Below are 24,372 nucleotides of genomic sequence, written 5' to 3'. Positions count from 1 at the left end.
GTGACATTTTTGTCTTTTCACTTGACCTTTCACCCGTTAAGCAAAATCTTTCCCTACAGAATCATTGTGCAGTAAAGCATGTATACCTAGTTTGATTAAGTTTATGCATTGAGTAATCTCCAAAGGATGAGGAAAAAGTGTAATTTCAGCATTAAATAATATAATTTTTGCACTTCAACCTCACCTTTGAACCCCTGACCCCATGACCCAAAAATTTTGAAGAGAATAAGGCAGAAATGCATATGTACACAGTTTCATGAAGATATCTTGAGCAATTTCCAAGGCATGGACAAAAAAGTGAAATTTAAGCACTTTTACTGGACTTTTGACCTTTGACCCAATGGCCAAAAAGTAACCTAGAGAATCTTTATCTAGTAACCATGAATAAACTATGTTTCAAGAAAAGAAAACCTTCACGCTTTGCATAGATATGAAGGAAACAGCAAATTTAAAAGAATTTGATCTTGACCTTTGACTTTGTGCGCCCAAAAGTTGATCTGGACAACTTTGTCCACTCATACATGCAAATGCCAAGTTTCATCAGGATACCTCAAACGGTTTTTAAGGTACTCTGTCCACAAAACTGATTACGGATGGGAAGACGGACAAACAGGACGACGGAGCAAAGGACAGAAAAACGGACAGACTGACGAACAACCCAAAAACATAACACCTCCTGCGACACTTTGTGGCGGAGGCGTAAAAATCTCTATTTTACGAGACAGTAACACTACATCTAAGAAGTTTCCAGAGATACTACTCATATTGTGTCATCCAGCCATCTGAGTTGATGAGCAATGAATGCTCCATAAATGGAAAAATCTATTTCGATTTTGTAAGGGATGTTATCTTCAATAAGGAACTTATCAATATAAATCATACATTCTGACATGAGACTCGAGGGTTTCGCGCTCACCCCAGTATCGCAAGTTCACCTTCCAAGTATTCTTGCAGGCTATTACTTGAGAACAAAGCAAACTGGGAGGTGGGCAGCTTTGAGGGCTCCCATGGGGGCATGGTGTCTATTATTGCATATCTTATGACATTGGTAAAAAAATACCTGCCAAGTAGACTGCATTTAGAAATTTTGACTGCAATTTTAAAAAAATTACCCAAAAAAAATCAAAATGTAAAAACTGGTCCCCAATTCGATCCCCGCCAAACCCCTGGATGTTCCATAAATAACCTTTGAAAGTACATTCACTAATGTATTTCTGGTTTTAAACAATTTTTCTTTTTTCCAAGATTCAAAAATGGGGGTGCAGGGGGTCCTTGTGTTAGGTATATATTGTCACCCTAGTAATAATGCCTGCCAAGTTTGGTGATTAATTTGACCATGTGTTATCATGAAAAAAGAAAATGTGTTGGTTCCTCCACCCTGGGGGCATTGTGCTTCTTGGAGCCCCAAGTGCGGAATGGTGTCTAATTACACAGTGGAGCGATAACCCCCAATAATCATCCGAGTGATAATCCCTGCCAAGTTTGGTGAAATCTGGCTATGTATTTTCAAGGAGATGAAAATGTAAAAACTGGACTCAATTTGGTTCCCCCCCCCTGCTTATCCCCTGATCTGCCACAAACAAACTACATACATAAATCTAACTAACTTACTCATAGTGAACAGCACTACCTTCGATTACTACTTAAAGATCACAAAGATTATCACAAAGATTTCTGGGGGTGTCTCCACACTGGGACATTGTGCTTCAGGGCACCCCCAGGTGGGGGAATGGTGCCCATTTGTTCAAATACATGTATCTGCCAAGTTTGGTGAAAATTTGACCATGCATTTTTTAGAAGAAACTGAAAATGTACAATTTAGGCCCCAACATGGACCCCCCCCCCCCCCTTCTCCATAGGCCTCCAGGGGCGCACAACTGATTCCACCATGAAAAAACTTTAAACTAGAGTCATCAATGTACTAGTATTAACCTATGGCTCTATCATTTCTGGTTCTGGAGAAGAAGATTTTTAAAGATTTAAAGGCACATGGTACGCGGGCACGCGGTGCAAGTTTTCTATAGAAACCTACGCTAACGACTCCTCTTTAGCGCTTACGCTGTGGCCCACTTCCCTGAGTCCAAAGAAGTCCGATCCACTGTAGCCAGTGGTCCGATCACAGTTCGGCTCATGATTCGGCTGAGGGGATGACAGCTTTAGCAAACTTCTTTTGTGATGTCATAACAAGAATTACATATGCACGCACCCTGGCACTACTACAGACTGCGTGATTGGCAGAGAAGACAACAAAGGCAACGTTACTTAGCAACACCTACGCGCTTTACTCTTGATGACAGCTCAACTTCGGCAATCTTCGTATCAACGTTAACGGTGATCGGCAGTATCATCAACAGCGTCCTCTACACTACCAGGACTATGTGCCTTTAAATTCTTTTTTCTTTTCTTTTTTTGGGGGGGGGGGGGGGAGGGGGCATGGTGCCCATTTGAACAAATTGAAATTATATCCCCCTTGGGATGCTACCTGCCAAGTCTGGTGAAAATCTGTCTTGGGGTTTTCAAAAAGGAGATGAAAATGTAAAAAGTCGTACACGATACATGATGGGACGCTGGACTATGAGTGATCACAATAGCTCACTTGAGCCTTCAGCTCAGGAGAGTTAACAAGTTCAAGGGGCTTGATGCTGTATTTCATGTTTGCTATGTTTTTTCTGTTGATGATTCAATAGCTACACCTATATTCATCTTGTCTCTTTCCATATATGAAGATTCACAAAAAATCCCATGCAAATTGGATGATCAAGTACGAAAACCCAAGAGTGGTGAAATATATTATACTGAATATAGTGAAGGTGCCACCCTCCACACATTAAAAACTTGAAATAATTGAAAAAGCAGCCTCAGGCAAATCTATCCTTAAAACACATATGTGACATCTTAAAAGATTTTACACAAATACTAGTTACAGATATTCCTTTATCTTTTTCAATCTTTAAAGATAACAGCAAAGTTATTTTAATATGGCAAGACATATTTCAACACAAGATTACATCAAGATACAGTACAGAAGTTACACCTTAACTGGGCATTAGATATTGGGTCATTCTAATTCTTTCTGACCTGTGTAGTTCAATATATTTTTCAGAAGCACATGGCTTGTTGCAGAAATCTACAAACACACATAGACATTGCATGCACATCTTGATGAAAACAAACTTCACAAGAGAAAAGAAGAGCTCATGTCACTGCAAACAAGACAATGTTCAATTAGGTACAGTTACATTGTAGGTCATTACCAAAAGCTACAAGTAAAATCTTTAATGATTTACTTCCAACACTACAAAATGTATGCATGTGTACTACACACATACACACATGATGAGAAAGATGTCTCATCATCAAGCCTTGTACTTCCAATGCATACAGCTAATTCTTGGATTATTGCTCTGTGTCAAAATGCATACTCCGCCACATTCCTGCACATTGCAACTAGTGTCCCAATTACAGACAATACAATGTAATGAGATCATGACTGAGCACTTGAGGGTCACTACCTTTCAAACTATTCCTAAGGATTCAGCACAGATATATGTGCAATTACTGCACAGATATGAATTATCAATTCTGCATTCTACACAAGCTACAGTGTACGATATCTTACTTCAATGTAAAGATGGACATGGATCTTAACTTGGTCCCCGCAGGTGGCAAATACAACAGAATAAGTTTGAAGTGGCCTTTTTTCTCATTCTTACACATGAAATACAGCACAAATAGCTACCTTTACTGGTGAACTACAGAATGTTTGAACTGACTCTAAGAATTAATTCAAGACAAATGTTATCATACATATCCAGCAATATTTGTACAGCTTAAAAGCAAGAGAAACGGAGTATCAGACCACAGATAGAAATCTGTGCTCATATTATTTTCTTTTTCCTTGTAGATAAAATGTGATCGCCTTGTCAATGCATCCATTCAAATAAATAATCTTCATAACCTGAAATGTCACTTTTGAAACACATCATGGATGGTCAATGTTCTATTTGACAGTGGGCAGATGTAGTGAGATATGGTGCTGAGACCCAGAGCAAAAAGGACAGAGTTTTCAATGTCAAAAACTGAATATAAACACTGTCATATGCGATGATCTGATGAAATGCGTGAAAATACACTCAATCATTACCCACCTACACAACTGTCCTTTTTCTACCCACCAAGTCACCATCAAGCAAGCAATATCATATGTAGCACCCTCCAGAAATATCAGGAAATACTGAGGACAATGCTGCCTACAGAAAAATACCTCATTTGACTGAGATTACTGCACTACATGATACAAGTCAAGTTGCTTTAACAGTTTGACAAATGCAGTACTCTATTACTTTCCTGTCATCAACAAGGAAGCAAAAATTACGAAGAGACCTGAGAGTCTCGCCCTCACTTGAGTATTGCAAGTTCACCTTTCACACATTCTTGAAGACAATTACCCAAGAAGATACTAGCAAACTTGGGTAGCTTTGGGGGACCTCGGTGAGGGCATGGGCATTTGTAAATATTATCACACTGGCAATAATACTTGCCAAGTTTGTTTAAAAAAATAAATTGAAAAAAAAAATTGACCATGCATTTTCAAAAAGAACAAAATGTGAAAACTAGCCCCCAAAGGGGCCACCCCACCCCTGGATTTGCCATAAACAAATTTGAAAGTACATTCACAAATGCCCATTGTATTAACTACATTAATGCTGATTCCAGAGAAGAAGATTTTTAAAGATTCTTAAGTTTGGGGGCTTCCCTGGGGGAGGGGGCATTGTGCATATTTGAAAAAAACTTGTGGTCCTATTACCCTAGGAATGCTACCTGCCAAGTTCAGTGAAACTGTGTCGTGGGGTTTTTGAGAAGATGAAAATGTAAAAAAGTTAACACACATTGGAAGATAGACTAAAGAAAACGGACGTTGAATGATCATAACACTCATTTGAGCTTTTGGCTCAGGTGAGCTTAGAGAAAATCACTACATACAAGTACACCTTTACAGTGATAAAGGGAAAAGGTAAGTACATTCATGCAAATTAAGTTCAATATGAAATCAAGAAAAGAAAAGAAGGATGAGAGAACAAAGGGACAGGACATATCATACTCCTATCATTAAAAGCACCATGTGCTCAGTTTGAATAAGATGTCATTGAGATGACTCTTCAAGCTTAAATGTTGTCACAGCAAAAAAGGCAGCCTTCTAAGGATATAGTGCACAGCACAGGAGAAAAACTGTGGTTCACTTAATCAACCATTACCTACAACTCCCTGGTAGGATTCCTACTACCTGTACACACAAAACCTGCAGAGGGAATTGGTAATGCTGGTTAGCCCTGTTGGCTACAGAATCGGCAGAACAAAACAAGAGGCATCTCCAACAGGTGGAAAAAAAAAGGAAGAAAAAAAAAGAAAAAGAAGAGCAATGCTTTGTACCAGGAAAGGATATCAGTCACATGATGTATGCCAACTTGACTTGGTAGAGGTGGTGGGTAAATATGGAGGATAACATAATTTGAATGTTCGTATAGCCAATGTTAGCTATTCCAGACTGCCATTGATTTCTGTGCCATTGGTGTCGGCTACCTGGATGGTAGTTTGGGTCTGTTGGACTTGTGTTGGGGGCACTGTTTGGGTCTGAGCTGAGGAAGAGGTCAGTGTGTGAGCCTTGGTGAACTCTCCTTGTGGGAAGTTTGGTAGGATGGCACAAAAGGCTGAATTGTCACTCTGCTTCAGCTTCAAGGATTGCTTACCATCTGGACAATATGACAGTGCACTGTAGTCATCCAGGATTTTGATGCCACTGTAAAAGAAGAAAAAAAAAAGGCAGTTTTGTCTTGTGAAAGTGACATAAAATGGCCTTGTGTGGTGTAATATGAAGAGACACAAAATAAATCACAGGAAGTTATAGTCATTCTGAAGCTTGACATGTGACTGCACAGACACACATCAAAGTGAAAATAATGAGCTAGGAAATACCATTTTTTAATTATATGACTACTTTTATGGTAAGTGAGGGGCATCTTCCCCGCATACACTCACGGCACTGAGACCCCATGCACAAAATGTGTGGTTGAAATGTGCAAACCTTGATGTATGAATTGTATATCTGACTCAGCACCAGTCATTACCTATCTTCCACTCTTCCTGTCTTCACTTTCATCCCTTAAAACTGCTGTCATACAGTACCTCTCCAACAGAAGTTTACCTGTAATTTTGATGTCCTCCTCAAGAAAGAGACAGACATTCTCTCTCATGGAGAAACACAAAACCAATCATCTGAACTACCATCTGAATTACCATCCTACTTTTAGCTTGGGGCAATACTCATCAGACACTGCTGAATAGAGTGTTATTATTGCAAAAGAAAGCCCTCCGTATCATTTCTAATTCTCCTACACGTTCACATACAAATGCATTGTTTGACTGTTATAAGCTATCAAAAATCAACGAATTATTTTTATTTAACTTAGGTCAATATATGTATATGTATGATAACAATTTACTCCCACCTATCTTTGGTTCTATGTTTCAAAAAAATCAGTCATTCCAAAATTACCCCAACCCGATGTTCTAACGAGTTTCATTTACCATTTCTTAGAACGATTTTTGCAAAGAATACACTTATTTACACTGGACCAAATTATTGGAATTCCCTGAATCACGATTCAAAATCTGCTCCATCTATTTACTCATTTAAAAGGAGATTAAAGTCTTTTCTTTTACAATCTTATAATGACGACTCCCAGAAACAGATTAGTTTATAGGCTTACTTTGTTACTCATCTGCAATATCTGCATTGCCGTTCTCTTTATTATTGTAACTATTGCTTAAGCCTTGATTACAAGATTTTCTTTAACCTATACTTCGCAGTTGAAGGGTTTGTTCTATATTCTTTTTTCTTCTTCTCTTTCTTCCTCAAACCTCCGAGGATCGTTGTCTGTGTTGCATATTCCTGTCTATTCTGTTACCTCTTTATCACACGCTATAGTCTTGTCTCCTCTTGTGTCGTCTAGTCAATTTGTTTTCTTTTTTTTTCCTCTTACAAGTAGTCTTGTTGCTGTCCCAGTCCTGTTTCATGTTCATTACTCTGTTTGTTGTTGTTTTATGTATATTTGATTGTTCGTCTGTCTCTTAGTGGGCTGCCAAACTTTTTGTGACGAACTTTTTGTGCCGATTTGTTGTTGTTTTCAATTCAATTTTTGCATCGGGCTTTTAATATAAGAGGGGCCCACACTCTACAAGCTCCGTCTTTTTAGTGGGTCCCTCCGTTTTTTTTTTTTTCACACAGTGCATATATTGAAAACTATTTCACTTTTGTTATCTTAGCAACTACTGCAATGTATCGCTACTGTTAGTTTTTTTTTCCTATTATTGTTGTCTTCTCTGTACAATTGTATGCATTGTTTTTGTCACTTAAGAAAGTGAGATTTATGTTTGTATATTGTGGAATAAACAAATAAATATGAACTTGAACTTGAACTTGACAATAGGGGTATTTTATCTACCTCCATATTAAAGATAACCACACCATGATGACTGAATATATTCCTTAACCCGTATCTCATTCTTCTTCACCTTCCACACCACTGTCCACTCCTATATATATATATATATATCATATATATAGAAGATGTGTGTGTGTGCGCCTAGCAGCAGCCTGCACCCCTCTCCTCAGTCTTGACTTTTTTCTTCTGACACCGTTTGATCTACTGGATTAATTTTACATCAGTCTGTTTGGGATACCTTCCTGATCCTACTGGCCAATTGTGGACTTATATACTTGTTTACTCTTTATGGTCTATGAGCATAAAGATTTTCTGTTTTCAATTCAGAAATTAGAGACCAGTGGCCATATTTCTTGTACAGTGACAACATGGCCTATTGATATTCGCTCAACCATACTACTGAGTGACACCCTTGGAAGTGAACAAAGGTGTCTTGGAGGATTACACCCCTTGCTCTGATTCTTCTATGCTGCACTTTCAACTTCAATGAGGGCTGCTTGACTGAACCCATTCAAGTTAAAAAAGGGTATACAGAAGACTCTTGGAGGTCTTTTGTTGGAGGAAGAGTCTTGTATCATACCAATGGTACAAGCAGTTTTCGTATTGAACTAATAAAACATGGCGACATCCATCCAAATCCAGGCCCTCTACAGCGAAGCAATTCCACACTCAGTCATGAACACAATGATTCATCACCAGCTGTTTTGTCTTGGCAGTGTTCGTCTAAAGAACACATCAAATATGATAGGGAAGAATTATTGAACCTTAGACCCCTTTCCGCCACTTTAGTGGATGCAACGTTATGGTCTACACTAAAGTCACTTGGAATATCTTCTAAGCGCCCCACTCATAGAGGAGTTAAGGGAGGACGTCGAATTCAAAAGCAAATCAGAAACAACCGGGTTCCGTCATCTCAAAGTGTACAACATGGAGAGAAACGGCATGAAGTATCTCATCTTTCTCAGTTTGCATTATGGAATGCGAGATCCATTAAGAACAAGTCCCATATGATTTCGGACTTGGTGATTTCCCACAATATTGACATACTGGCTATAACAGAGACTTGGCTAACTGGTGACGCCCGTGATGACCGGTCTTTGGCAGATATAGGGGCAACTCTCCCTTCTTATCAATTTCTTCATTCCCCACGAACTGACAGACATGGTGGTGGTATTGGTGTCTGCCTGAATAGGAGCTTTAACGTACGGGAAGAAAAGTGTGAAACTCCAGAATCATTTGAATACATGAATCTTTTCCTCACTGGGAAGAAACTGCTGAAGCCACTTCGTCTGGTTGTTGTTTACCGTCCGCAGAGGAAAAGAGATGGAAGGATCACTGCTCCAATATTTTTTCAAGAGTTTTCCACCCTTCTTGAAAGATTGATGACTGAACCAAATTTTCTTGTCATAGCAGGTGATTTCAATTTTCATTTTGAAGATGAGAATGATCCGGAGGCATCTACGTTCTTGGACATAACTGCCGGAGCAAATCTTAAACAGCTCATTGATTTTCCAACCCATGTGAAAGGGCACACACTTGACTTGGTCTTGACCCGAACTTCCGAAGACATAGTCTGTCAGACATCATGCACTAATTATCTACCGTCTGACCATTCAGCCATCATTTGCTCTCTTTCAGTGGGCAAACCCGAACCTATAAAAACCAGAATTCGGTTTCGGAAATTGAAGGACATAGATATTGTTTCATTTCGTGAAGACATTCTGCAGTCCAAACTGTATACTTGCCCCCCAGATGATGTAGATGAACTTATCAATCAATATGAGTCGGTACTTGAGAACCTTCTTGATGAGCATGCTCCTGTGATTGATAGAACAATTACATCTCGACCGCAGTCACCATGGTTCAACACTGACTGTCGTGAGGCTAAAAAACACCTTAGGAAGTTGGAGAGACGCTGGCGTAGTACTGGGCTGGTAATCGATCATGAAATCTTTGTCCATGCAGCTGCAAAATATAATAAAACTCTACTTCAGGCCAGGAGGAAATACTATTCGTTGGAACTCGAGGACTGTGGTCCTCGGGAGTTTTTCCGGAAAGTTGATAGATTGTGTCAGGCCAAATCTACTAGAATTTTACCTAAGGATGATAATTCAAGTCCATCCTTAGCTGACCGTTTTTGCATATTCTTTGCAAATAAATCTGAGAAAATAGTAACTTCCCTTCGAGAAACCTCCTATCGAGAGATAGCTGATATCGCGTTTCAGATGACTGAACAAAGATTTGAGGAGTTCCGTGCTGTCACGGACGATCAAGTTCTCAGGGTACTGTCTGCTTCAAAGTCAACAACCTGCGGGCTCGATCCTATTCCAAGTGATCTTCTGAAAAAGTGCTCCATGGAACTGATTCCATTTTTCACCAAGATTGTCAACATATCCCTGACTAATGGCTATTTTCCGGACACGTTAAAGTTTGCTCACGTCACTCCTCTGTTGAAATCAGTTACCGTCCCATTGCTCACTTGAAGTTCCTTGGGAAGCTGCTTGAACGGTTAATGGTCTCCCAAATGCAGAATTATTTGATGAATAACAATTTGTTTGCTAGTGCTCAATCTGCATACAGACCTTACCATAGCTGTGAAACTGCTATTGTTAGAGTTGTAAATGATATTTTGTTAGCTCTTGATAGGGGACATGAGGCAATCTTACTCCTTCTTGACTACACAGGTGCATTTGATACCATTAGCCAACAAATGTTAGTATCGCGCCTAGAAGAAAGATATGGATTTACTGGAAATGCACTGAAGCTAATCACATCTTATCTTGAAGGCAGAAGTCATTGTGTAGTTATTGGGGACTCAAAATCCCAGGTTTATTCGTCTACCCATGGTGTCCCACAAGGGTCGGTAATTGGCCCTTTAGCATTTACATTGTACTCTGCTCCATTACAGGACATCATTTCACATCACAATTTGAACTGTATGATGTATGCTGACGATACTCAAGTTTATGTATTTATTGAAGGTGGTAGGCAAAATGATGCCATTCAGAAGCTACAGGCTTGCATTTCAGATATCAGGCATTGGTCTATCCACAATTGTCTCAAACTTAATGCAGATAAAACTGAGGTTCTTCATTTTACCAGTAGATTTAGACAACGTAATCAACTTGAATCTGTTACACTGGATGAAGGAGTTGTTAATACAATTGCCGACTCTGCTAGAAATCTAGGTGTCAGACTCGACAAACATCTTACGCTGAATTCTTACATAAATGATACTTGTAAAGCTGCATCCTTCGCACTCCATAAAATTGGGACAATACGACAGTACTTAAACCGGAAATCAGTAGAGAGACTTGTTCACGCTCATGTGATGTCACGTATTGATTTTTGTAATAGTATTCTGTATGGTCTTCCTGACATGCAAATAAACAAGCTTCAGAGGATACAAAACTCTGCTGCGAGATTGGTGACACATGCTCAAAAGCATGACCACATCACTCCTATTTTACATGAATTGCACTGGCTACCAATAAAGGTCCGTGTGCAATACAAAATACTGTCGCTGACTTTCCTATGCTTACAGGGTCTGGGTCCCACATATCTCCAAGACCTCATCCAAAGGTATCATCCGACTAGAAATCTTCGCTCAAAATCCAAGTCTCTTTTAGTTTGTCCCCAGACTGTCACCAAATTTTATGGAGCACGAACATTTGCTGTGGCGTCAGCAGAATTATGGAATAGTCTACCTGATAAAATCAAAGATGCTGAAACAATTGATTCATTTAGAAGAATGTTGAAAACATATTTATTTCTGCAATGATAAGGCTCATGACCATCAGTGTTTCTCAGTGTCAGCTTAATCTTAATTTTCTATTGTTTACTATACCTGTCCCATTTTCACCTTACTTCCTTTACTTGTATTGTTTCATTCTTAAAGTGCATAGAGACTTCTCCCTGAATGTGATATGCGCTATACAAGCACAGTTTATTATTATTATTATTATTACTGAATTTTATCACTCACACAGGGCAACTTATCAAGCAGTCACACACATATAAACTTAAATTTGCAAACCATTTAGTTATAGCAAGAAAGATGAACAATGGTCTTGATACATCATAAGCTCAGTTGGCCACTTACTAGAAAGATCTATTAATGTTTTGAATAAGCTTTTTGATTTAAAGAGAATAGCTCGACTCACGGATGTCTATAATTCTGTGGATGCAAATAAAAAGTAGAAACTATAAGTACGGAAATTGGCAAATATATTAATTACTAAACTGTGCAATGAAGTGTTAATTTCACTATTTTGGACAAGATTTTCCCAAACTCTACAGAAAATATGAATTTCATTGTCGTCTGTATGCTTGATTGCCATTGCCCTTACCTACTATTTCAAAGTAGAATTTCATTTATAGCCCTCTCATCTACTGTATGCTACTGGCATTTTAAATTACAGCATAGAGGGCATAGCTGTCCTGATGGCCACAAGTTAAAGACGACTCCATTCGAACTTTCAATAAGAAAATGCAGTACTTCCATGAACATGCACACAAGTTCACCGAGCAGAGTTCGCACATCCAGTGCATGATGTCATACAAAAAGTGAATCTTTCCTGATGCATTGGGCGTATTCAGGCTCCTTTCTAAAGAAGCTGCCTTTTGGGACTGTTTTGCATCTTCTAGAACACCAAAGTGATAGAACAACACCCAATAACATTCTGTGACTTGTGAGCTTTCCATTGATGTCTAAATTGCCATATTTGAGGATTCTCTTTCATGTCTGCTTTAAAGGGGATGGCTAGTAACTGATCAGTGGGAATCAGTGGGAATGCTGGGGGATGATTGCTCCAATCCTTTTGGGATTTATTTAAGAGTACATTATATTAGATGGCTTAGACAGTTTCTGGTATGTGATTGGTCGAGAGCTCATCACATGATACTGTTTGCGAGGATTGCAAATGTTATATTTTCCCAGCTCGTTATATTTCACCAACTGGTCAAATGAATATATTTTTCCCATGTGTGTTGCCCTCTTACAGTTGAAACACGAACAATTACACCAATATAAGGGTGTGGGACCACGTCGGTAACTGGGACGAGCAAACGATTACTATCGATAACTGCAGTCTGGATCGATATAATCTGGCCACTTCGTTGGCGGAGGCATAAATATCACAGGGTAGAAAAAGTATGATGCACTGGGGAGCCAATTTTGGACGCATGTGATGTAGACACTGTACTAACACTAGACCTAGACACTAGACTTACGTAACGTTAGACCGTGTAGATTCTAGAAACTAGATCTAGTTAGGCCTAACATTAGAATCTGGGTCTAGTCCTTGGCCTACTGAGTACTTTACGAAACAAATGTCAAATGATGAAAATTGCCCAGTAGGCCATAACGTTAGGCCTAAGTAAGAGTAAAGTTAGAATTGTTTTGTGAGTAGACCCTAGAACATCTGCTGATCTTTTGGACCTGAGCCTAATTTAACTATAAAGCGTCGTTACTGGACTTGAGCCTAACATTAGTAGGGTCAAGGGCCTACTGTCGTTAGAGCTAGAGGACATGAGCCTTACTACACAGCCCAGTCGCTGTACAAAATCGCGACAGCGTGCACACACAGCGTCAGGTTGGGTTAACATGAGCGTAAAAACGGTTATGCATCGTTAGTGTGTAGGCTCTTCTGTAAACCGTAATCAAGGGCAAGGCCATCTAATATAACAGATATCGACTGGTAGGGGGTGGAATGTAACATTCTTTGGAACGCTAGGGAGTTATATTTTCCCTCGTGATCATATTTTCCCTCAGCGCTGCCCACTTCGGGAAAATATAATCCCTTGGGAAAATATAACTCCCTGGCGGTCCAAAGAATGTTATATTCCACCCCGTACCAGTCAATATCTGTATAATATACATATTGTTGTGTGAAAACTATTTGCTTCAGAATGGTATCATATTCAAGTAAGGTGCAGTTTAATGATTCCAGGTTAGCATGCCTGTACAGTGACGGGGCATTAAACTGCACATGAGACCGTTCTGAAGCAAATAATTTTCACACAACAATAGATATACATGTATAATGTACTCTTAAATGAATCCCACAAGAATTGGAACAATCATCCCCCAGCATTCCCACTGATTCCCACTGATCACTTACTAGCCATCCCCTTTAGGGTGAAATCTGTTATGAGTGTGTCATGCTTTGATCCTTTCATTGTACACTGTGTTTGGTATATGTGACAGTGCACCTCAAAACAAACAAAAAGTCGCCAAACATGAATTTTTAGTTAAGTCCATATTCTGAAAGAGCAGACTTTAAGCTTTAAAATGATGTATAACTCAAATCAAATGGACTCTCCTAACCTATCTAAATATTGGAAAGAAAGCACAAACTCAGGAAAAGTGTGAACTGAGAAAAGAGGCTCTGAAGTACAGTGTCTATTCAAGCGCTTAATCTTTACTAAACCGTGCAAAAAACAGGAAGTGAACCACCACAGTAACAACAATGAAGGGATTATCAGATTGAACTGAAATTGAGCATGCCTCATTAACACATTCTGTCCATAATCAATGCCAACTTTCAAAGCAGTAGCACTATCCTTTCAAAAGTTACTAGAGTTGAAAGTGAAGAGTGTGGACAAGGTTTTTCAGAAATGAAAAAAGGATTCTAAAGACACACATAACCACACTATTCTACCAAAAATGTTCGAGATAAACTGCTAAAAAACACACTTTCCTGCCCGTTTTATGATACCAAATTTTAGCATAATGTAAAAGAAGACCCGCTCTTTCAGAAAATATGAAAAAGTCAAGTTCGGCTAGGTTGACCCATTTCACTTATTTTCAGTCCTCACGCAAAATCAGTGTGTGCGACTTTATGTTCGTTTTGAGGTGCACGGTCACATATAGTGACAGATCCTCCTAATCTTGAAATATTTTTGTGCAACACTGACATTATCATCCAGGTGGCATTGCTACATTCTCATTCACGCCCACGAGTTTTCTTTGGCTAGCACTTGTCTAGAAGTTTTGACGGTTTCACTGGTGCCTATTCAAACAAACTGAGTTCCTATCACACCTAGCGATGCTACCTGCCAAATTTGGTGAAATTCTGTCGTGTGGTTTTCAAGTGGAAGAAGCTGAAAACGTAAAAAATTTTCACACTACAGACATATGACAATGAATGACTGCAATAGCCCACTTTATCCTTTGGCTCAGGCGAGCTAAAATTTACTTCCTGCCCAGGCGCTTAGCTTAACTTGCCAAACTTTTCATTAGCATTCAGTAACTTTTCATTAGCATTCAGTAATCCTTCCAAACTTAAGCTGGGTGTAAAGTTCGTAGCAAGCCCACTCAGGTTTAGCAATGTGCTTCTGTCCATCAGGAAGGCAAAGGTGATTCTGTAAGTATTAAGCGTAAGTATTGGCCAGGGAACCGATTGGAGCACATGTATCCCCAGAACCCATCCCCCATACCCCATGTGGATGACTTTTTAAGCCAAAATGTATAATATGGCAACTGTCGCTGGATACAATGAAATCTGACAAGAAATGAGGCTGGTATAGCACATCCAAAGAAATATGACATGGCACTGTATAAAAGTTAGAACAATGAGAGCACTGTCAATGAAAACTTTTGTTACCTAGAATAACCCCCATAAACCGCCATGTTAAGTTTGAATAAAATCCTCCAACAAGAAATGCAGTCGATAGAGCACGTACAAGAAATCTGACATGGCATTCAAGTCGGAACACTGAGGGTGCCTTCACCATAAACTGTTGTGTCCTACATGTAGAATGACCACCCATACACCTCCCTGGCAAATCTGAATAAAATCTGTCGAGTAGCAATCAAGTTATTACATAAATACGCATTTTTACAAATTTTGACCTGACCAAGGTGACCTTTGATCCTGTAAAAGGTGGAACAGTGGGGCAGTATTACCAGTAGGGACAGGAGTCTAGATTTGACTGTAATAAATCTAAATTTTTGAAGAAAAAAAAAATGTAAAAAATGGGTCAAGAAACAGGGCCTGTATCGCGTAAAGAAGCAGAACCTGAAAAATTTATGTTTTTGTGCATAAAGAGGAACAAGCAAGGGGCGCCACCACCAAAAAATGATAGGCATCTTTGTTTTACCATAATATAATGCACCTTCATGCCAAATTTGAAGATGATCCAAGAAGAACTGCAGCCAGTAGAGCGCTCACATGAAAATCTCTATGGTGGAAGCAGTGGTGGCGCGATGAGGCCAAATCCATAGTATCCTCCAAACACTGTTTTATAGGGGATACATTTACTTCCCAGACATCTGTGCTATTCAAGAGATTAGTACTCTGGTATGAGTGTCAATCGGCAGACAATGCACAATAAAGTTTAATGACATCATAATGGCTTTCGCTCTACATTTCCTCACCTGGCTTCATCTCTAGTTTTCTGTGGCCTCTCACAGCCATCTGGTGGGTCTCGGGTCAGCTGCCATGACTTATTGTGGCTTGGGGAGGATGAATATTTGGCCCCAAAGTGGTATTCTGGAGAACATTCACCTGTATTTATGATTACAACAGTGAGAAAAAGAATTTTTCATTGCAGTGTGAACCCACAGATTTGATTAATGGAGTGAACTTCTTTTACATAAAGGAGTAATTACATGTATGTTTAACTTTATTCATTTATATATTTTCATTTCAAATAAAAAAAAAATATAAGAATGCGTATACAATACCTCATCATATCTTTTAACAAACTGACGTTAATCTTTTATTTGAAATGAACAGAGAATTGGAGAGAAGGTTCCGAGGACATTTGGAAAAAGGCTCTGTTAGACATGAATATAATATAGTCACAATAAGTTACAATAACACACAAAAGCAGAAATTCATTGATTTAAATAAATATGCAGTACCTACTGCTATGAGGGATCAGAACCACCACTGGCTGTCCAGCAGTAGCTCAGTGGTCTCGTTGATATGATGCCTGTCTAGTAAATCAGTACATCATTGGTTTGAGTTCAACCTGAGTATGTACGCTCAAAATTTTCATCATGGCGACCACGAAACACTTTGATAATCTGTGCTCGTTTACATTGTGGAAGGGCAATTTGTCAACCTGTTGCAACTAGAACTATCTACTATCATTGAATGTGATTGATACCCCCCACCTATAACTGAGCAACTGGCAATGCATTGTTCATTATTAACCGGTTGAACACAAGTTCCGAGAATACTCGGGCAGGTGTCCATGGGAAATGTGGGTTATAGCAAAATCAGCCCGTCCTCAACGGGATAACAAAAGACGTGTTTTGCAAATCTTAAACTGTAGTGGTTACATGTGCGAAATCTTACATGCTCAAAAACTGAGGAAGTCAGCTCAATCTACAATATTTCTGTATGTTAATATTGACAAAATGTTGTTACCATGGCAGTGCATTGTTCAACATTTACAGAAGATGTGTTCTGCACAACTTAAAGGGGATGGCTAGTAACTGATCAGTGGGAATCAGTTGGAATGCTGGGGGATGATTGTTCAAATTCTTGTGGTATTCATTTAAGAGTACATTATATATCTATTGTTGTGTGAAAATTATTTGCTTCAGAATGGTCTCATATTCAAGTAATGTGCAGTTTAATGCCCCGTCACTGTACAGGCATGCGAACTTGGAAACATTAAACTGCACATTACAATAGAAAACAAAAGGTCGAAAAAAACGATAGAATACATAAGAAATAAAAAAAAAACAATAAAAAACAAAAGTAATTGATTTTGATTGTGCTATTTTTTTACAAGAAAATTGTTTGATGTGTCTTGAGGAATTCTAACACAAAACTTTAGCAATCCTTTTGCCTTTTTAATGGAGTTACAGGTGGAACTATGATTTCATGCATAAATTTGCATAATTAATTTACAAAAAATAGAAAGTCAATATTTTTCTGTTGTATGACCATGTAATCTTATAGATGACGTTCGGCTCTATATTCAGGCAAAATTTTGCGGCGAACCCGAAGCGCCGATTCCCGAAGCGCGTGATCGGCCGCCGAGATCTGAAGGGTGGGGGGGTCAAATTGACCCCCCGTATAAACTTGGTCTCAAATAGCCCAGTTAAAATAGGGTTAAATTTTTAGGAAATTTTAATAATACAAGCAAAAAATTATTGAATTTAGGTCATGATATGTAAGGCCGTCTTAAATTATCTAGATTGGCGGAGTTCTGAGCCCTCTCCCTTTCTATCTCTCCCTTTCTTTTCCAGTTCATTATTGAAATGATATTTGTTCTCTATCACAGATATATCTGCTCTCCTTTTCACTTCGTACTCCCATCTCTTCTCTGTCCCAATCATTGTCAACTGTTTTGCGAAAAATGGATCCATTCGGATTTAGTGACAAGTTTTCAACGTATTAATGTATTGAGTGTGGCATTTTAGCAGCGATTTATCCGTGTTGTATTGAGCATTAGCAAAGTCTTGCGCCCCCAAGCCCCCGTACCCACTCCCCAGACCAGCGTGTATATGTGCCGATATAAAGATTAATCCCCAAAAAGCGTGAGGAAAATCCCTGGCGAAAACCCTGCAATGCATTATTCAACATTGACAAGATATGCAGTTTGCCCATCTACATATTACAGCCATCACATGAGCCAAATTTCATGTCAAATGCTCAAAAACTAAGGGAATTAGCTAAATCTAGTGGAAATTTGTATTATCTTTTAGTGATCGTAAATTCTGTAATCTCATTGGTCAATCACATTCAGACCAACCACTGAATATTTTCCGTATTCCGTGACATGACGTCATTATATTCCAGGTTACACAGCAAAGACGCTTAACTGAAAAGACAGGAAAGTGCGCACTAATCCTGTACAAAACAAATGGACAGCGCGCGGTCCTCAAGTGTATTATGCACATCACTCGAGACCACTCAAAGACGCTTGATAAACAACAACAACAACTTCAAAGACAGTGCGTCTCAGGTGATGTGCGTCTTTGCCTGAGACGTGCTGTCTTACAGCTAGCTGAGCGTGTATGTATGTGCGCATACAATAATCAGCTCGTGAGACGTAAGTCAACATGGCTGACAGCCGGCGATTTCAACATCATTCACGAGAGGAAACCAGTGAGAAGAAGGTTAGCACTTACACTTAAAAAGTTAAAATTGTTACCCCCTGCTTGTTCTTATGAAATACGGGAAATATCTACGGTCTGGTGCCATATTCCATTCGGCCTCCGGCCTCATGGAATGTAGCACCAGACAGTAGATATTTCCTGTATTTCGTAAGAACAAGCAGGGGGTAACTAGTAGTATTTTCACTTTAAAAATGCCATTACCATGGCAACACCTTGTCGACAATATAGGAAGATGCAGTTTGAACACAGACAGTAATGTACCTGGTTGACTTACATTACCAAAAGTAATATCCAACAGTATTTTGTTTTCTGAAAATAAAAAAGGATTTAATGTTTATTACTCTCAAAGTTAAACAAATCTGAATGTAACTGAAGTGCTATGACTACTTAGCAAAAACAAAGAAAATGGCATAAAGTGTAGTCCCAGCAGCAATGTTGCACACCTTTGTCTACTTTGGTGTCCCCATTGCCAGTTGAGCTGGAGCGACTAGAGGGGCGGGAGCTGTCCATGACAAAGGTTGGTGAGATGGATTGGTTACGGCTCCCAGGATCACTGCCCTCATCTTCCCTTGTCTCAGCAGGTGTTTGGGTCTGCATATTTGCTGTTCCTGGGATGGGGGCTCGATGACCATCGCGCAACGGTTCAACCTGTGGCTGTGGGGAGGGGGGAGAGGGGTGGTGTAAGCATCCCAGGGAGAAAGAAAAAATCAAGAGAATGTTAAATAGCATAACACATCTATGATTCAATGATACTATTCCTGCTGAAGAAAAATAGAAATTTTCTATTCAGACTGCACAAGAATTTCCCTCAAATTAGCACAAATGTAATTTCAATAAAATGTCTATTTGTATTTTGGAACAATCTAGGTTGCAAACTTTACCTATGTCATGTTAAAAATGACTTGCCTTATGTACATTACACTTTCATGAATGGCAAGTGTGCACTCATGCAAGCAGTGCCTTGGCATGGATTACCAATTATCAGTATCCTTTGCGGTTGGTCATCAACAAGATACAATAAAACGTAATAATTCTGTTGGGTTTGTATGTTGGTAATTTCCTTGAAACCATTACAAGAGAATGGGGGTTTCTGCAAAGGCTATATGACTATAAACTATAAAACTATAAAAGAGCTGCGGCTGAAGTGACATACCATGCATCCTGTGTATGTAGTGCAGATGCAATAGGTACATAGTGTGTGGTAGCTGTGACATGAAAGAAACATGCTCTCTGGCTAAATGGGTGCTCCGCTTGATCGGGTAAGAAATTCTCTGCCCAACACTGCCTGATTACAAGTAAAGTACTCTATCTCCATCAAAAAATTATTTCAGCCAGTGCTGAACTTATTCAAATCTGCTATTTCTGTATGGCAAGAGAGTTTGATACCACAACCACATACAACTGAGATGAAATGCTTGATTTTCCCTCAGAATTTCTCTCTGCTACTTTCAAGAGGGAATTCAGTTACAACTCTTCTTAAAGAAAACAAGAGGGAATTCAGTTATAACTCTTCTTAAAGAAAAAAAGAAAGGACCTTGCCTTTGGCATACAACATATCAGTCAGCATTGTTCAGATCACATGGCATTACCTATGCCAGGGCTGACACGAGAGCTAGCCTGTTTTGCCCGGGGTAAGTAAAATTTTATGTACGGCAAGTACAAATAAGGCAACTGGTATGCCCCCAAAATATCACATTAGACCCCGTTCACAGTGAGTGAAAAGTGAAAAGCCGGGCTTGGTCCCGGCTTTCATTTCATTGTAAACGCGTCTAAAATCGGCCGCGCATTTGGCCAAGCTCTGGAGGTAGTCTTGGCCTTTTCTCACTGTAAACGCAAACTGGGCCAAATGCAGTACCAAATTTAGTCTGGCTTCCAGATCCTCTTCCCGTATTATTTCATTATTTAGGATATTAACGCCCTCAACGTCGAAAACTAGTATAGTTTAAGGTGGCTTTGTCCAGCAGACGTTTTTGCCTTTGGCAAAGGCAGCGACTTTGTCGCCGCGGAGTCCAGTTGGCAAAAGTTCTGGAAACCAGACTATACCACATTGCGACCGGCGCCCTCCCAATAATAGTACTTGTTTACAAGCAGAATGCCACTTCGACAAAATATTGAAAGGTTTGAATTAAAAGCCCGGGCCGAGTCCTGCACTGTAAACGGACAAAATTGCAGGGCTGAGTACCAAAATTGAGGCTGGGCTTGGCTGCGGCTTGGCTGCGGCTCAGCCTGGCCCTACACTCTAAACAGGGTCTTATTCTCCCAGTAGGTCTATAGTACATCTTGACAATGTGAGACAACAGTTTCACATAACTGGCAAAATACTGCAACGACATGTTTGAAAGGCTGATGGCACAAACCCAAATGTATTGAGCATTAAAAACATTCCTCGAACCAAGTTTCATTTGGATGTCTAAATTGTTTCAGAGAGCAGTGTTTGGGAATTTGATTATTTTCACATGCTCTTTGACCTTTGTTCTTTGACCCCATTCTTTGAATAAGCACTAACAGGTAATATCCAATTTTTGCAATGCTTTGAGCTATTTTCAGAATAATTAAAAATTGTGACATCTTAATATTTTCACTTGACCTCTGACCCCATGGCCCAAAACTTTCCTTCACTTATACTATGTGGTAATGCATGTAATTATATACCAAGTTTTATTACACCAAGTGCATGCATACGCTCATTTCCAGGGTATGGAAAAATAGTATAATTTCAACATAAAAAGTATAATACGCATTTTAATATGACTTTTGACTATTGACCCAACAACATGACCCAAAACTTTCACAGAGAATTAATATCATGCAATACATGTAAATATGTACAACATAGTAGGTTTCACAAAGATACCTTGAGCTATTTCTGAGATGTGGTGGAAAAAGGTGGAATTTTAGGATTTTTACTTGACGTTTGACCTTATGAACCAAAACTTTCCCTACAGAATCTCAATCTGGTTATGAATGCATGTTTACACAAAGTTTCATGAAAATACATTCAGGCATTCCAGATATACAGGGGAAACCAGTGGAATTTCAGCATTTGACTTGACCGTGAGCATGTGGGCCCAAAAGCTGACCCTTGGCTCAGGTGAGCTTAGATGATTCACAGCATTGATATGGAGCCACATATCTGATTAAGAACACATTCAAAGGTCAAGATTCCTCCAAGGGACTTTACTAATTGAATGTCTGGTGAAAAATGTCTCATACCATTTTGAAACTGGAACCTTGATGATTATCAATTTTGTCAAATTGGTATGTTTACATTGGAAATTTCATACCTTAAAATGCCAACCTTTATCTTGACTTTCTGTTCCACATTGCAATCCAGAGTGTGAAATTGTGAATAGGGCTTTAGCAAAAATGTGTCTCATTCAGCATGACTGACTTTTGCTAAGGATACAGGCCTGATTTCAATGACATCAAATGTTAATCATGCTCTCTGCCAACCAGCCATGCACTCCAAAGACCAGCATGCACCTTGATCCCTACACACTTTGATCCCAAATTATGCCAACCTGTAGCTTGTGTCATAACTTGGAGGAAGACAACATTCTTGATCTAATTTCGAAGTGGAAACCAATGAAGAGGAAGAAGGAGCAGACAATAGCAAGTCATCAAATTTAAGCAGTGATGACGATGGTGTGGATTTGGGGGATTTTGACCCTGAAACTGAAGGCATAACCAAGACGCCCCTGCAGATGCCTTTGCTGCAGCAAGAGTGGTGGCTGCATACTTGAACTTGAACATGAACCATAGAGCTAGTAGCTCCATGCATAAACCAAGGCCATGACAGCTGAATAATTGCGATGACAATGATGAATAGTTTGCAAAGGAGTAATGAAGACGTGTTGCTACTTTACCCTATCATTTGGAATCGGTACGTATGGCATTGACATTACCGTTAGTTGTCATTTTTATATTTTTTCCAATGTTGTTGTAACACCCATCACAATGAAATGCATATAGTGTGTGTACTGACTGCAAACCATTTTGTGTAAAATGTACATGCATTGATGCCGCTCACTTCCTTTGTTGGCTCCTTGAACAGCCATGACTGTCAGACTGGCCTGATGACCAGTACACGCACTTGCGTATGTTGAATACACAAATAGATATATCAGACTGCCGTCATACAGCTGTAATTTGAGCAATGGCTTAATCTGCAATCATCGTCGACCGTCCTTGCTTTTTATTAAGTAATGAATATGAACACGTTGAGGAAAATATCAATTTCTGATTCAGATTTTTTTTTTTCTGATTTCAGATTGTGCAGGCGGCGTATGCTGCAAAGCTAGCAAAGAGTGAGTTGTTTTGAGCAACGACACACCATTCATCATAGATATGATGACATAAATGGTATCCCGGGGTACTAAGTAAAAATCAGCCATTTTGTTGAATTATTTATTTTTTTAAAAAGGTTGTACCCTATGCCAAAAATAGGAAATTATTTTGGTACTGGAGCTAGCGCGCGCTAGCCACTGCACTGCAATGCAAGTGGTATCACAGCATGCCATGCACGCATAGTATAACATGCAGTGGCATGGGAATGACTATGTACACGCACACACAGTGCATGCATTTTTCTCTGGCTGTCCTCGAGTGGACGCGAGATGGCACTACACAACGCCGTAATCGGGGGTACTATGGTACCCCGGGGTAACGCGTGATGCATCATATCACAATTTGTGATAATCAATTTACTTCAAATTTGTATGAGTGATTGGAAATACGATATGCATGTGATTTTGGTGCAATTTGGTTGAATGGAATTGAGATATCTTAATGGATACACACTAGAGGTATACTTTGCCTATTTTCAGATTTTCATTAAAGCCAAAACAAAGTTCTGGTACGCCTGCAAAAGTTGTCAAATTTCGCTCCCAAATGCGAACGTATGCCTAGGAAATGTGCAGAATAAAGCTGTAATAACAAGATATTCGATGGGTAATGACGAAAATGCGAAATATAAACCAAAAAGGTTCAGTCTCAGAACTTACCCGAACGGGGTCAGGCTAAACTCGGACTCGGGGATAACTTGGCCTCGCTTTTACGGCGGGCTGATTTGTATTGGTTGTCCCTCTGGATTGTACAGTGTTGTACTATGGGAGCGGCCTGTATAAACTACGTTGTACCGCTTCGCGTTCTGGCTAATCGCAGTAATGGTCCGAGTTGTTACAACGCGTGCATCAAAAACCTCTTTGGCGCGAATGCAAAATTAGTGTGCGCCTATCAAGCACCTCTAAAAACAATCAAAGACGCTTGATAAACAACAACAAAAACTTCAAAGACCGCGCATCTCAGCAACTGAGGTGATGTGCGTATAGGCTTGAGGACTGCGCGCTGTCAATTTGTTTTGTACAGGATTAGCACGCACTTTCCTGTCTGTTCAGTTAGGCCTCATTTGGTATTATACAGTAGAATAAGGCGATCACAAACTGCGTGTAAATTGTCTGAAATAGGGTCGAGTTCTCCCTGAGACCGAGTTAGTCTGGAGCCTTCTGGAATGAAAGTCGGTTTTCCGACTTTTATTATTTTTCTCAAAATACTCCAAAACGACTCATCATTCCGCCAAACCGCGTCAGCCAGGTAAGTTTCTTTGTAGACTCTTTCGATATATTGCAAGCAAATACGAAATGGTGCCAGACGGGTTCTCAAGCCCTTACCAGAACTTTGTTTTCACTTTAAAATCCTAGTTTAAATTACATGGTGCACTTTGGCAACACATGTTTTCAAGTGTATATGGATCCATGTCTAGCTCTATTACCCCACACTGACCTGATT

General features: G+C 39.5%; 1 protein-coding gene across 1 annotated transcript in view; it reads right to left on the bottom strand.

Annotated features, from left to right (window-relative positions):
- Positions 1-2,485: 2,485 nt before the first annotated feature.
- Positions 2,486-24,372, bottom strand: part of LOC140243316 (protein FAM117B-like) — a 70,941-nt gene continuing 49,054 nt past the window's right edge. The window contains exons 6-8 of the mRNA XM_072322989.1: positions 19,029-19,239; positions 15,883-16,012; positions 2,486-5,797 (exon numbers count right to left, since the gene is read on the bottom strand). Of these exons, the coding sequence (XP_072179090.1) occupies positions 5,536-5,797; positions 15,883-16,012; positions 19,029-19,239 (603 nt within the window). The 3' untranslated portion in view covers positions 2,486-5,535. The remainder of the gene's footprint in view (positions 5,798-15,882; positions 16,013-19,028; positions 19,240-24,372) is intronic.

Source organism: Diadema setosum, chromosome 20 (genome assembly GCF_964275005.1).
Source record: "Diadema setosum chromosome 20, eeDiaSeto1, whole genome shotgun sequence".
Classification (NCBI taxonomy): domain Eukaryota; kingdom Metazoa; phylum Echinodermata; class Echinoidea; order Diadematoida; family Diadematidae; genus Diadema; species Diadema setosum.
This window is presented reverse-complemented; position numbering and strand designations above follow the sequence as displayed.